Source organism: Clinocottus analis, unplaced genomic scaffold (genome assembly GCF_023055335.1).
Source record: "Clinocottus analis isolate CAN_PGR_092001 unplaced genomic scaffold, fCliAna1.0.p SCAF_8, whole genome shotgun sequence".
NCBI classification, from domain to species: Eukaryota; Metazoa; Chordata; class Actinopteri; order Perciformes; family Cottidae; genus Clinocottus; species Clinocottus analis.
Window position 1 is genome coordinate 13,820,407 of NW_027176240.1, and position 15,171 is coordinate 13,835,577.

The 15,171-nt window shown below is 42.2% G+C and overlaps 1 protein-coding gene across 6 annotated transcripts in view; it reads left to right on the forward strand.

The window, feature by feature from the left end:
• pde10a (phosphodiesterase 10A) overlaps window positions 1-15,171 on the forward strand; it is a 49,916-nt gene that overhangs the window by 10,643 nt on the left and 24,102 nt on the right. The window contains exon 1 of one of the 6 annotated variants that reach the window (XM_068567734.1): window positions 6,557-6,811. The exons of 4 other annotated variants lie outside the window; for them this stretch is intronic. In XM_068567734.1, the coding sequence (XP_068423835.1) occupies window positions 6,748-6,811 (64 nt within the window). In that variant the 5' untranslated portion in view covers window positions 6,557-6,747. Of the gene's footprint in view, window positions 1-6,556; window positions 6,812-15,171 lie in introns of those variants that run through there. One more of the 6 variants, XM_068567732.1, reaches the window with a different exon arrangement.

The following is a 15,171-nucleotide window of genomic DNA, read 5'->3' on the forward strand; positions in this document are numbered from 1 at the left end:
TGTATTTAATTTCAACAATGAAGAAACCATCAAAGATTATGTTGGGCAATCAAAACATTCCAAGTATCATCTGGTATAAAATCATTCTGGTTCAACCCAACAAATGTACCACACTTTAGCAGCCCACAGGAAACACAGATTAAGTCAACACCTTTACTTGCTCTACTCGCCTCCTCTCTCCTGTTGTACATTAACAGTGTGCCCGCTAGATCCCACTCACCAGGCATTAAAGATCATTGTCGCTGCTCTAATAATCCAACATCTTCTGTGTGGGCATTGCCACCAGTTGCACTCGAGGCGGGTGGCTGAATATTAAAGCCAAGACTTTGTTGCATTGTGGTGACACCACATCAATGTAATGCAGGGAAAAGCTTTTCCTCTAATGCATTCAGGCCTTCTTGTATTCTCCCTTTTAGTTGCCATTTTCGGGAAGAAACAGCAGTGACAAGCTACACCGAGCTACTAGCTAATGACAGAATTACTTTAGAGCATTGGCAGTATAAAAATATAAAAAAATAAATACATACACAGTTATGTCTGTTGGTTGTTATAATTTGATAACAATATATGTTATGCCACAGCAATGTAATAACCATGCTGATCATGTTTTATATAATTCAATTGCTCAATGGCTGCAACCATTAGAGGGCCAGTTGTATTTTCTCAGTCAGAGTGGTGATGCAGTGAGAAATTCAACAACATTTTAGAACATTTTGATTATCTCGTGTGCAAAATGTATTTACTTTGGAATGAAAAAAAGGTCCACATTTAAAATATATATAACCTGCAATTAACCTGTAACAATGATCAATTTGACAAACACACACGTCAAACACACATCTAGAGATACATGCGCTTTTAATGTATAGTGACCCTCTTCTGTATTATTTACACTGCCTTAAATATTCTATTTTATGCAGATCAAGATTACATTAAGTTTGTTTTATTTATTTGCATCTTTTATTTTTACAAGAACACATTAAAAACCACAGTAACACATACTGTTTGTGGTTACAGACAACAACAAAAAACTATGTTACATAACGTCCAACTCAGAAAAGGTGCGAGGAGGAGAGCGAAAGAGAACAATGAGATTAATGACTCTGGTGTCCTAATGATGTCTTAGAAAAAAAAAACAGAAAGCGGTTCAGAACATTGAGCGGTAAACAAGATCTTTTCTCCTGGGACTGTGAGGACGTTTGAGGGAGCAACAAACCTTTCCTCTGGGTCGGTCAAATATACGACAGTTATTCAAAATGGCAATTATTAAGACGACAGAGGGCAAGCGATGATTTGTGTTTCCATTAACCTAAATTATGCACCTATCTCACGTTTGTCCTAATGGATCACAGTGCAATGACGTCCATTGACGTCACATTTCAGATGATCCGCATTGCAGTCGCATGCAAATGTGTGCATGCCCGGCTCTGTGTGAATGTGGAACTCCTTTATTTTTAGGATTTAATTTTTCAACAAATAAGAGTAAACAGAGACAGTAATATGCTCATTGGTCGTTGAACGAGCTGCGAGCCAAGCTGTGAAGATGTGCATAACTCCCTCAGCCCCCCAGGGACCCTGTATTTTCATGGGCCTGCCTCTGACGTCAATGCTCCGGCTGTCCTGTGGATTGTCAGAACAGACTATTCAGTTGGGGGGGAGGGGACTGGAAGTCTCTGTGGTGTGTGTCTGCCGCATGTGATGTGTGTGTGTGTGTGTGTGTGTGTGTGTGTGTGTGTGTGTGTGTGTGTGTGTGTGCCTACGTAGATGTAGCTATGGTCCTGTGTGTGTTCATGTTTGTGTGTGCTTGCATGTGATCTGTAAATGTTTCACTTACATCTGGGGCGTGTGTGTGTGTGTGTGTGTGTGTGTGTGTGTGTGTGTGTGTGTGTGTGTGTGTGTGTGTGTGTGTGTGTGTGCAGAGTGCAAAAAGCTTGTACAGTGCTTTGAATCAGAAATGTGCTTCAGTGGATGAGGTCTGTAATGTGGGGGTAGGGGGTATGTCTGTGTGTGAGCAAGCGCACACATGTCTGAAGATGTGCAGCTCTTATGTAGGGAGACTGAGGCCGTAGTCATCAGAAGGATGTTTGCTAAAAACAGCCAAGAGGGGAGAACAGTTTAAGCATGGCTGCCGACCACTTCTCTCCTCAGTCAGCTGTTGATCCCCCAGCGGTCGACAGTAAAGCTGCGCTTTTACCAACAGCCATATTAACCTTCCGCATGTGACCCATATATATTAAGGCACATGAGATTTTAGCTTCTTTCATCATCACCTTTTTATTTTTATACATTTCTCTTTAACTGGTATGATTCACAAATGGAGGTAGGAGGATAATCTTATCAGATAAAAGATTGCCTTTTCAAATTAATACAGATCAAGCCGGAGAGAATCCCAGCGGACATTTTGAAGGTTTTCTTGGGTCTGTGGTTGCTTAGTTAATTTATTCCAACTGTTTCCAAACAAATGAAAAGATACTGTAATGCACGTTGAGCCACACAATCCATTTGTTGACCAGTATGTCTGCCTATGATTTACGCTCTCATGCATGAGTTTTAATACATGAGTTTTACATGATCCATAATGAAGCGCAAACTACAAGGACTGTTACAATGTACTCAAGTACAATACATTAATACAAATGCAACATAATTTACGTCTACTCGAGGGACATATTGCACACTTTACTCTCAATTATTTAGTTGTAAGTTACATCAAATTTAAACAAACTATATTTTAATATGTAACTGAAAATTTTGACGAGCTTAGAAAATATGATACCTGTTAGATGAAATTACCCAACAGTGAAGTCTGAATCGTGTTGGCGATTGGACTGTTGGTTGGAGAAAGCAATGTGCTCTCGTTAAGAAAATAAGGAAAGAAAATTAGCGAGGTATAATATGCAGGAATATTCTGAAACTAAATAATATATATCACGTAAACATTCGGTCTGATACAAAGTGGCCGTATTTGACAAAAGGTGAACAGGCTGTTACATCCTGTGTGCCCGCTCCTCTGCTGTGTGGAGAGCGCTGATATCAGTGTGTCCGTTGACAGAAACCAGCGCTGAGCCCTTTATAAATCAAAAGAATTAGCTGAACTTGAAGCAACGGAAAAAGTAATGAGAGAGAAGTAATAATAAAAGTTTTAATATTTGACATACATTTGGACAATAACAAACCTTGATGTGGGTATTAATACATGATTTTTTAACTAATATCAAAAGTAACATACTAAATTGTGATACTCTTAGAAGACTATACAACTGAATGTGGTCATGTGACTGCATTATTACCACAATATAAAATGAAAAGGGATTGATTATCTTTCTGTGTGGAGTTTGCATGATCTCCCCGTGTCAGCATGGCTTCTTCCCATCGTTCAAAAACATGCAGCTCAGGTTATTTGGAGACTCGAAAATTGCCCATAGGTGTGAAAGTGACCGTGAATGGTCTGTACATGTGTGCTCTGGCAACCCTGCCTTCGACCAGTGTCCGCTGGGATCGGCTCCAGCGCCCCTAAATAGGAGAAGCAGTTTGGATAATGGAATGGAAAAAAGTAATGAGATATATATTAATCAAAATCTTAAAATGTCAGGGTCACGTCTCTGCCAGACATGGCGACCAACAATGTGTCCCTAACAAAATGTTGTTTGCTATGTGTACTTAAAATAGTGCAGGTGACGGCTCAAAATGTGCTGCTGCTGTTGCATCTGTATCGTTTTCTAAAATAACATGTGTGTGTGTGTCTGGCCTGACTAAACATAGTGGAAATGTGATTTTGGTTTGACAGGTCATGCTGGTCAGTTCACTTCCTGTTATGTAATAATAATTCAAGCTTGACAGCGGTTGCTCTGCCGCTTCGGTGAGCCGTGGATCAGAAGGGTTCACCGCAGGGTCACAAACACAGTTGCAGCCTCCCTTGACATCTACTGCATTTCTCTATAAGTTCTTCTCTCGTATTTGTCCCACATAAGCTCATAAACGTCCAGTTGTGTACTTTGCTGGTAATGTTTTGAAACATTTGTCTTAAATCTAAATTCCCATGAAAAAGCTACTTGAAATGCAGGGAGGACGCACAGAGGTGAGGCCTGCGGGAACTCACAGAGTTCTTCAACTCAGAGCTTGTCATTTCCTTTTTTGTGTTATTTGGCAACAATCTCCTTTATTTATTAATTTCACCTAAATAGCTGCATTTATTTGGCTTTCCCTACAGTGTAAGCTTCAGTTAACCTCCCAAATTCCTGGGCATTAAAAAACATTATTAGATTATTATTTTAAACTAACAGATGCATGCTTTATGGCATTAGACTTTAAATAATCCAAAAGGCAGCAGCGTACATACTGAAATAAACTGGTGTGATACTGTAAGATGCATCCCTCATTTTAAGGGCTTTTCTCATCAGGCTGAATTTGGAGAGAACCCATCAAGTTATGCCTCTGAATGGACCAGCTGCTCCAGAGTGTAGGAATGCCAGTGATTGATAGCACACACGCTGACGCAACCCTCTCCCTCCTGATATGATCAGTATATGCTTCAGCCGTGAGGGAGTCTGGCTCACTGTATGCTGTATCATGTTGCCGTGTGAGCACTGATAACACAAGCACTCATCTACAAAGGTTGCAGAGATAGGGAGCTCATTTCATTAGGAACTTGATGTGGGATCCTCACGCTAACTATTCACACAGATTTTTATTTTTTATTGACTTAATCAGGAACCATAACCCGCCCGGTGTGTTGATATGAAGAGATATTTTTTACATTGAATGTGATCTAAGAGCTTTATGTATGCTGTAACTTCTGTGAAGTTTTGCAATTCATGGCACAAAATGAGTTCCCGAGCAGGATTGTTTTGCACTGAGATTATTGAGTATAAATTGACCGAGTCTCTGTGGATGTTAGTGGAAACCGTTAACAGGAACTATGTGGCCTTAAAGACGTCAGAGACAGCTAGTAGTACAGGAAATCCTCTGACTAACACTTGAATCTGTAGAGAAAGAGATTAAAAAAAATTTGCAATGGGGGAACCACAATTGTGCCATTTTCTAATCACTACTTTGTATAATCCAAATTATTTGTCAGCATTATTATGATTGTGTATTTTTGTATTCAGATTTTTCTTCTCCAGATTCTCCAGATGTATCTTCTGGTGGACCTCAATCTGAGATTAATTAGATTATTATTATAGTTATCTTCATGAGATTGGATATTATTAGAACGGGATTATAAATCCAAATATTTAGTTGCACTGCAGATGTGCAGCCTTTCAGTAAAGGTTTACGCATTGCTTTTGCTAAAGGGATGGACTACATGGATTTATTTCATTGTGCCAATTCAAGGCAATATTTATAATTGTAATTGTGTGATAGTGAGATAAATAAATTGAATATATTCCTTAAGTAAATACAACTTACACATTTTAGACTATACTCACTCACACACATTGTTTGTATTTCACAAGTATTCACAAACATTGATATTTTTTACCAGAAATATCCCGTTTTGTCTGCTGATGGACTGTTCTGAATGCGTATCGTACACAATGCATACAATTTGGCTGGCAAATACACAATAATCGAACTCTGCAGATTGATCCCTGTTTTTGACTCTCTCAATCTGCAGAGGAGGTCACGAGTCAGGGACGGAACACACTGCCTTTCTCAGTGGCACATCCGTATGGCAGCAAGATGCTTAACCACTGGGCGGGACCCGTTTCAGTCCTTGTATGCGAAGGTTGAGGCTCCATTCATTTGTCCTGCCATGCTGCAAATGTGGAGGCTGGTGTCTCCTGCTTGACCACTGCGCTGCGGCTCAGGAAACAGCTCGTCTCTGGAGAGCACCGGGGTCACATGGCTCGGCCCCTTTACGCAGCCACATTCAGGGACGAGAACAACAGTTCAGCAGCTTCAAGTGTGCGATTCTCACCGGAAACGAAGACAATCTGACCTTCAAAATAAGTGTGTCGAAAAAAGATGAAAGTAAACATTGAACATCAGTGTTTTTTCGGCGTTGACACACATTTATGAGCACTCTGTCATGGTATTTGTGAATGTTTATAGGAAGCCAAATATCTTAAATCATTGTATTTTAAAGCCAATTTAGCCACAGGCATAAAAACTGAACAGTTAAAGGCAATCTCTGAATATGATTTATTGACCTACTTATTCAATTCTCGACAAAACGTTCTTACGTGCGTTGCAAATTCCTTCCAGGACACCATACACCCTCATCGCGCAGCGGTTTGGGCTTTTACTTTGAAAACTAATGCAGAAGCCGTGCTAGATAACTGGGCTTGACTTGACACTGGCGCGCTCCCGTCTTTCCCTCTCTCCCCGTGTGCGTGCGTGCGTGCGTGCGTGCGTGTGTGCGTGTGTGTGTGTGTGTGTGTGTGTGTGTGTGTGTGTGTGTTTTACTCCAGTCCCTCCGTGTCTATGCGTTGCCGTCTCCGCTCCCCCAGTCTGCTGCTGCACATCCACAGCGGAGCCACCACGCCGAGGAGGCGGGCCGACTGTAGCTACACCTCGGCCAGCGGTGCTGGGTCTTAGCGCTGGTGGAGGAGGGGTGGGGGGGGCAGCACACTGCTCTTCTTGCCCTTCCAAAACCGCGCACAGCCTGAAGCATTGAGGACACACCATCAGACCAACGCGTACTGGAATAGTTTTGCTTTTTGCCGAGACGCACCAAGTTGCTGCAGCTCCAGAGGCGCACTTTTTCTCCGTGGCTCCTCTCTCCTCCTGCGCTCTCAATCCGACATGGAAGATGGTCTGTCTTCAACAAGCTGTTTCAGAAGGTTAACGGACTGCTTCCTGGGTGCAAGTATGTTCTTTTAGACTAAACACTGTTAAAAGAGTGACACTTAACCCAAGCTGAAATTGACGCGGGGTTTTTAAAACGCTTTGCTTGTCAGAAACGGCTGTTCGTTATTTGCCCGTGTGTCTCCCCAACTTTATGAATGACAGATTGATAGCTGGTTTAGATGGGTGGGGACTTCAGCTGACGGGGACCGGACAGGACTGCGATACGGACAGAGTAGCGTGTGTCTCTTCAGTCTCATTTCATACAATAAAGAGCGGGTTTATGCATCCCATCTCGGATATGATCGTTCCGGTGCACCAGGAGGAGGACAGTCCGCGGTGCTGCAATCAGACATGGCATCAAAAAGCGAAGCGAGGTCTCCAGCGTGCGCCGGAGTGAGAATAGACAGTGGAGATGCTGTTTAGCCCACTCCATAAATCAAATTAAACGAAAAAAATATTCCTGCTTGGATATGAGTTCAAGGACATGGTTTAGGATTCATGTTCTTACAGAAAGTATTATATAAACACATAATTGTATTATTTAGTGCAATACTACGAGTTGTATATTCATACAACATTCAATGTATAGGTTTCTCATTCCATAGCTGTGATACAATTTTGTCCGACTCAAATTCATGATGGCTTTGACGTCAGCTGTTTCGCTGCTTTTCTTTTTTTTTTTAAGCTATATTTGTATTGTCAGAGGCTGCTACACTCAGTAATGTCACAATATTTAAATAAAATAAAAAAAAATAATACATTGGGAAATTGGTGCCAAAATAATAAATAATATGCAAAAGGTGTAATGAATGTGTTTGTCATTTTCAGTAAATATTGGTCTATAATATATTGTCTCACTCAGTTGTACATTTTATTTTTGCTGTGGGAACTTCTGCTTTTGAAGGCTTTGTGATTTATAATTTCTGTGATTGTAACTTACTCTGTCTGTGTGCCACATGAATAGCACTGTTAGTGGTTCCATTTGTATAAATGGCCCCTCAAGTGACCTTTAGTGGCAACCCTGTAATAACCAGCTAGCAGTTTGGGTCCTGGGATACTGAGTGATGCCAAAATACACACATAGCAGTCAACTGTAGTCATGGAATGTATTATTGAGGTACAGTTTGTAGGTATCCCGCCCTGATACTGACCAAAAAAGGACAAGAATTTGAGATTATACAAAGCTTCCACACTTTTTGATTTAACAACTGTAGCTGCAGCTGACTAAATATTCAAACTGCAAATGTGTCTAAAAAAGTATTATCTTATTTTTCATTCAGTTGTCTTGTACTATTTTCTAACACTATAAACAAGTCGTTCATAATATACATTGACCAGTTAATAATTTACTGTCTGCTTACACATTTGCTGTAATTTGCATTATAAGAGTGTCATTGCTCTCATGTAAAGAGTTATAGCGTACAGCTGTCAATTAATCTAGATTAAATGTAGGAATAATTTACACACTCTTTGCCTTCTCATTGCACGTTTCCCTGCGATTGGTTTGGGATCAGAGAATACGTTGATTATGTCACAGAAACACATGAGCACATACATTTTAGTTTTACATAAATAAAGTTTTGTTTCATTTTCCAGCAACTGCTGGCCTGTTTATCTCATTGTGTGTCCGTTCTAAAATGAGGTTGCTTAAAGACAACATGTTGGCTCAGTCACATTCTGGTTGCTCATGTGATTCTAAGCAGTGAGTTAGTCCTGGAATATTATAAATAGCTGTTTGTAGCCTCAAGTTGCGGTAAAATACACACGAGTGTGCATGTTTTTGTGCATTGTTTGTAGATAGTTTTGTGGTCGGATTCAGATGTCAGTCCGGGTCAGGCCTAATGTGATCTCGTAGGCATTTTCAAACTCAATTGGTTGTCAACGAATTGCTTAACTTTGTGAAGAAAGCTGTGTTGTCAGACAGGAAGTGCTCACGCTGGACATTTCCTGCCCCACCGCGTGCCTTCTCTCACTGTACGGATTCCTCTCAGCATAGCCATTGATGTGAATAAATATGAAAAATGAATGCATGATTGAAATTTGAATGGCTAAATAATTCCAGACCGGGCTGAGCACATGCCAAATAATCTCTTTGTGATTTGTCTTCAGTGTTTAAACTCGCAGGCAATTCAAGCCAAAGAAAATGAGCTTGTAATGCAGTTTGAACCCTTTTTTTTATGTCAAGATCTGTGCAAGACTGGATCACATCCAGGGCACAGTGCACGAGCTGAGCGTTGTGACAGATGACGTTCTCCTCAAGGCGTCCACTGACCCCTCGTCGGCTTGCCGTGCATTGCTATCTGAGGGGATGGGAAAAGGCCACATACGTGTAGATTTCTTTACAACTTGTCCTCGTGTCAAGGCTCATAAAAGAACGGGGCGCTGGAGAAGACGCACAGATCTGTGGTTCTCATTACCCGGTCCCCGTTGGCCCCCCTCTGCAGAGCGGCTGCAGAGTTCAGCATCAGTCCAGATGTTCAGCGGGGAACATGACCCCTGGTCACTGATGTGGCTCAGGAGGTGAGGGGCAGAGGCAGCGCGACATCAACCCACCAGTTGGAGTGAGATGTAAACTCCAAGGCAGCGACTGCGGCGTTAGTGTTAGCCCGCTGTTGTTGGCCGCGTAATCTACCGCCTTTGGCTGTCTTTCAGGGAATACACATGGAACTTTTGAGTTAATAACGCGAGTTGAAGGTGAAGGTTGACCTGCTTTGTGTCTATAACTGCAGCTGGAGTGTTGCCGCTTGCCTGTGACCACACTAATGGGCTGTGGATCAAGGGACCTACCTTATCTACATCTCAGTTTGCCATTTATAGCCTTTACCCTTTACATCTAATGACCTGGACCATGACAGTGGAAATAATGCAAATTATATTTCCATGGAAATCTCCACCTCTCTGTTTCTCTTGAGTGTTAGGTGTGCATATTTGTGCAGCAATGTATGTTTTCACCATGAGGGGGTGTCTCTGGAAGTGATCGGCCTGCAGTTAAAGTCCAGGGGGAAACAACATTTTCCTAATTTGACACCTTTTTACCGGCTGACTATTGATTGAGCCGCACCATCACTCCACCCTTGGCTGCTGTGGAATGTGGGGTGTGTGTGTGTGTGTGTGTGTGTTCACCTGCATTTACACACACAAACACACATACCCAGGTTCACATGCACAGGCTCAATGAATAAATTAGTTGAGCAGTGGGAGAGGATTCAAAGCGTTTTCATCTTCAGTCTTTTTTCATCTTTGCCGCTCACTGAATGTGCGTGTTGGACGCTGTGCTCCAGCCCGCACAGAGATAAGATAAGAACCACATGCTCTTCCCACCTCCTGGCAAGGGAGTCCCAGGCGGACCTGCTGACGCACACGCTCCCCCCCACCCCCCTTTCCTGCCTCAGCCTCATGTCAGGAAAGTGAAAAGTAGTACCTTGGCAGCTTGCCCTTGACTCTCTGCCAGAAGGAGTGTGCTTCAAGAGAAGTGGTCTTTTCCCTTTTTCCTCTCATGTGCATTTTGCATCTATGTGTTGCAGAGGAGTAACATCTTGCTCACTGAGCATCAGCACCGCTGGGGTCGGCTTCTGCTGTTGACATTGCCGCCCGACTTTGTTTGACAGGAGCGCTGCAGACACACGTTCACTTCTATTCAGGCACTGCCACACAGAGGGCCAAATGCTTCATGGGAAATAGAGATATGTGATGGAGATTGGCTGGAGCTGGCTATTGTTTTTAAGAGATCTTATAATGTTGTTTTATCTGTATATGTGAGTTAATTGTTTCATTCAAACAAGCAGTCCCTCCCGGACTATCCATTCATATTTACTTTCTACATAAAAAAATGGTATGTTACACCTCACTCTCAACTATAATCACTTTCCTTGTAACTGCCTCATTTGTCTGTTGCGTAGAAGCCTTGTTAAACATCCCATAGCCATATTGTGCTTATTGCATTCAACGAACTTCACCTGCCCTTTCTGACCTGAGAGTGAACCCTTTCTACCCGCACACCTCAAACTAACCATTTTATTTATGATACAGGCTATTTCTGCCAGAGGATCATGCTATTAGTTGTGTGTGTGCGCGACTACGAGTGAGTGATTGTGCACCTCTGTGTCTGTCCAGGCCGCTAGTGATAACACAGCTGAGTGCTGCCGATCTCCTACTCTGCACTCAGAGGAAGTGAAAAACAGTTTGCAGTGCGTTTGGCAAACCGCGAACGAAACTGACGGTGGAAACACTGCTGCAGAAGTATCGGCTACTGCTTTGTGGTTCACTTTTATTGTTTTCTCCAGTGTGTTTGGCTAACCGCTAACAGCGAACAGAACTACCTGTTGGTGAGTTTCATTTTGTTTTTGGCAAGACTGTATGACGTGTCTCACATGAAGACTTCGAGGAGATTGGCTGTATACATTTTGAGTTTGAATGAAGTGTGTTTTACGACTTGGGCCTTCCCGCTTTTTGGTGTCTAGACCTGCAGTGAGCCAATTGTGGGTTGTATTCATTCAATCACACAATACAGCTGTAGTCTTTGCACACCTGGTGGAGATCTGCACTTTCTGCAGCGTTCTAGTTTGGAAAGAGTTTGGTCTGACTGGAGACAAGTTTTGATCATCTATCATCATAACTTCAAAGTGTAATTAATAAATTGATGAACCTAAATTACAGTGACATCCTAATGAGATTTACAAAGCATGCCTTATGATGTATGGATGCATTTTCTCTTATCACAGACTCTGATATCAGAAATTCTGATTTTAAAGTAGAAACAAAAAAGAGAAAAAGGGGTAGTTGATCAGCAGGTGAAGTCGTTCTATAAAGAGAAAGCGTCATAAATACTCAGGGGCTTTCCTGTCATTGATATATATATTCTCCTGTTCTTTTAGGATTTTTTGTGACTCAAAAGCGATCTCACCATAACTGACTAAGCATGAGGTTTCAAAGCTGAGGTTCATCTCACTACTTTAAAGGTTCCTAAATACTAATAAGGCATGAAATAATATTTATTGAAAGCACATATCAGACCGTGCTTGATGCCTGAAATTCCACATTGATACCACAATCCGGTGCCACGCACAATAAAGGTGCCTGGCCCAGGCTGTCTGTAACTTGGATGTGAGAGTGCAGAGACGTAGACAGACTGAGACGGGTTTGGCCTTTCCTTCCCAGTCCCAGGGTGTGGTGTGCTGCAGTCAAGATAAGTGTTATGCAACAATACCTCACTGAACATGAACTCAGGCTTCAGTTTTTACACAGGAAGTCCAAGTCTGAGCCAGGCAACAAAATCTCTGCTAACTGAGCTTCAGCTGCTCGCAAACATGCTGCACAACAAGCTGCTTCCCGCCTGTATTTCTGTCTGAATGAGCGATTCATTTCGACTCAAACTCATTTAGGTGGGAAGTACGTAAGCACTGTATTTAAGAACTTCTACTTTACATAGATGTTTCTATTTTATGCTATGCATCTATACTACATTTCAGAAGGAAATATTATACTTGTTTCTCTACTGTATTTATCTGATAGCATAAAAAAGGTTTTGTAAAAGACTAAACCAGTGGCTCCCATCCCTTTTGGCTCATGACAGATGGTTTCATTTACGTAACAGGCCCAATATTTCCCAAAAAAAGATTTGCGAAAACTCCAAATTATGAATAAAAATGTGTAAAACTAAACATTGTTCCTATCAAGAATCTTGCAACCACAGAGATGTATCGTCCTACCATTGAAGGGGGCCGCAGTCTTTACGCGTCCTGCAGTATACAGACATGTAGACGCTGAGGATTTAGACATATTTTGTTTCTTCATTTTGATTTGTTCATGTTTGACGTGTAAGACATTGCTTTATTTTGTCCTGATGACGGCATTGTCTTCAGCAGCGTTGGCCCCAACAGGAAGGAAATTTTACTGAGGTAAAAGAAGAAAAAACACTCGGGCCAAACCAGTCACCAAGCGTTTGCTTCTACCACAGCCGTCTCTCCTTCTGATGGAGAGAGCACATGTGGTTCCCAGTGGGGTTAACCATTCTGGACCACAGCATGTGGGACAGATCTGGCTGCACCTTTGCTTCGCCATCGCAGTCACAGGCCCAGGACACTGACGCATATCCCACAGCTCTGAGTGTCACTGCGGTCACATTAGGTTGAGCTGTGGCTCGATAGACTTAAGAAGGAATCAGAAGGAAAGTTTGTCAGGTCGACAGAAAGTATCAAGAATGTTCGGAGAAAAAGTGCCATTGTTTCGTCAGCGCTCTTACATTTGAGAGGAAGTCGTCCCTTGAAGGCTTTCCTGTCATGTGCACGGGCTTCCGTTCATGCATTATGATACTGTGTTACATTGAGTCATCATAACAGTTTTGTAGGATATGTCTGGTGATAGCCTATATTTTTTCTTAATGTCAAGTACAGTAAAAAGACCAAAAACAACCAACAGTTTGGCTTCCTGAAATAATCATTAGAGGTCAAACATTTTATAATCCTGCTGGAAATAGTCGCTCCAACTATTTACTCCTGACTGAATGATGTTTGATTAGTACCACAATGCCCGGCTGTTTTATAAAAGCATGTCCGCTGTTTTTTAGCTTGATGTCCACAGGAGGGACAAATGGGCTCGGAGCTGACCGCCAATCCATATTCTTGTACTTTTCAAAAGTGCATCAGCCAAAGCAAAAGGGGTTGAGTTAGGGGTCAGAAATGAACAGTGGCTTTTCTAGAGGGCCATGATTTGCTCTTTCTTTGGTACAAGCTGGTAATTTTAGAGTACACAGTAATGTACCCAGAACACCATTTTAGCAACCATTTATATGCCCACAATACAATTCTAAGCACTGCCATTTGTTTTTGCCCCATGGAAATAGGACATTTGACTATTTCTGTTCATGTGCACACATATGATAGCTAAATAATTTTCGACACAAAACCTGTATTCATAAAGTGATACAGCCTCCTTGTGTTTTATTTTATTTTTTTTTGTAATGTCACTAATCACAGTGCCTTCTTTGTTTCAAATAGTACAAAGTTGTGAGGCTATTTTGCAGCGCTTCCATTTTACTTCTCTCTGTGTGTCTTTCTGTCCCTTGCAGCTCCACCCACCCCCCCTTAACTTTCTCTGATTTATTAAGCCATATTCTGCCGATGTGCGTCAGAGCTGGCCAGGAGTCTCGTGAGGCGTTCCGTTCCTGAAGATCTGTGTCTCGTGTCTGGACAGCGTCAGACCGCAGCGTCCTCCACCCCTCAAACTTACCCCCACCTCTGTTTGCCTTATTTGCTGCAACCACAAGCCTGCTCGACCTACACACACCCACACACACACACACACCCACACACACATACACGCACACACACTGAGTAGATGATCCATTGTAGCTGAAGATCAAATTATTTGTTCAGGGCGAATAGATCAAAGGTCGTAGGTGACTGCTCGGACTGTTTACCAGACTAAGAATACATTTTATTTATTTAAATGAATTGCTTTTTCAAGTCCAAGTTTCAAAACACTTTGTAAAGACATACAATAGTTACCTGCAGCTGAAGTGGATTCTTCTAACTATGAATGCATCTGGTTTTGATTTTGTCATCTGGCACAACATTCAGGTCTGTGCCACACCGTCTGCAGCCATTAGTTACCCTGATATCATCCAGGATTTTAGACAAACACACACCACTTCGTAATATTTTCATGCTGCGTGTTTATATGTTTGTGTGTCTGTCTGCAAAACACCTGCCGTCCAGCTGTGTGTCCTCCCGTGCTGCACTCTTGAAGGGAGGCTGCACGGATACCGCTGATAACTAGACATGTTGTTAGAAAACAAAACAACGACCTATGATGTCTGAATACAATGGCTTGCTTTCTACCCTTATCTGCTCACTGATATAATTACTGTGTGCCATACCATAAAATTTAAATTTAGCCCAGTCGTGGGATTTGTTTTTCTGTACCACGAATTATTATATTCGGTTGCGTTTCACGTCAGCATTGAGTTTGCAGTCTCATGATGTGATAACATCTCACGGCTGAATTTAGGCAGAAGTCTTTGTTTTAGAAGCACACCCCATTTAGCGTGAGTGACCTAAACATGATGGTTTCCCAGTGCATCACGACGGCCTCGCAGACGCCAGTGGGTGTATTAAAAACAACTTTCCCTCAACGGTGGTCTAGCAAATGGCTTTTTTGACAACAAAGACAGTAAACAGCAGCACTTAGTGAGCTCTCAAGAACCTAATTGCCTATTAAGCACAATCGAGTCCTCCTTTATCCTGCTGCCTCTGTTGGGGGCTTCTATCCCTGGAGACAGAGCTTTACAGTAAACATAAGCCAGCTAGCCCAGCTATCTGACAGCTTTAGCTAGAATAGGCGCTGCTGCCGCCGCTCTCACCTCGCAGTAAAGAGAAAGGG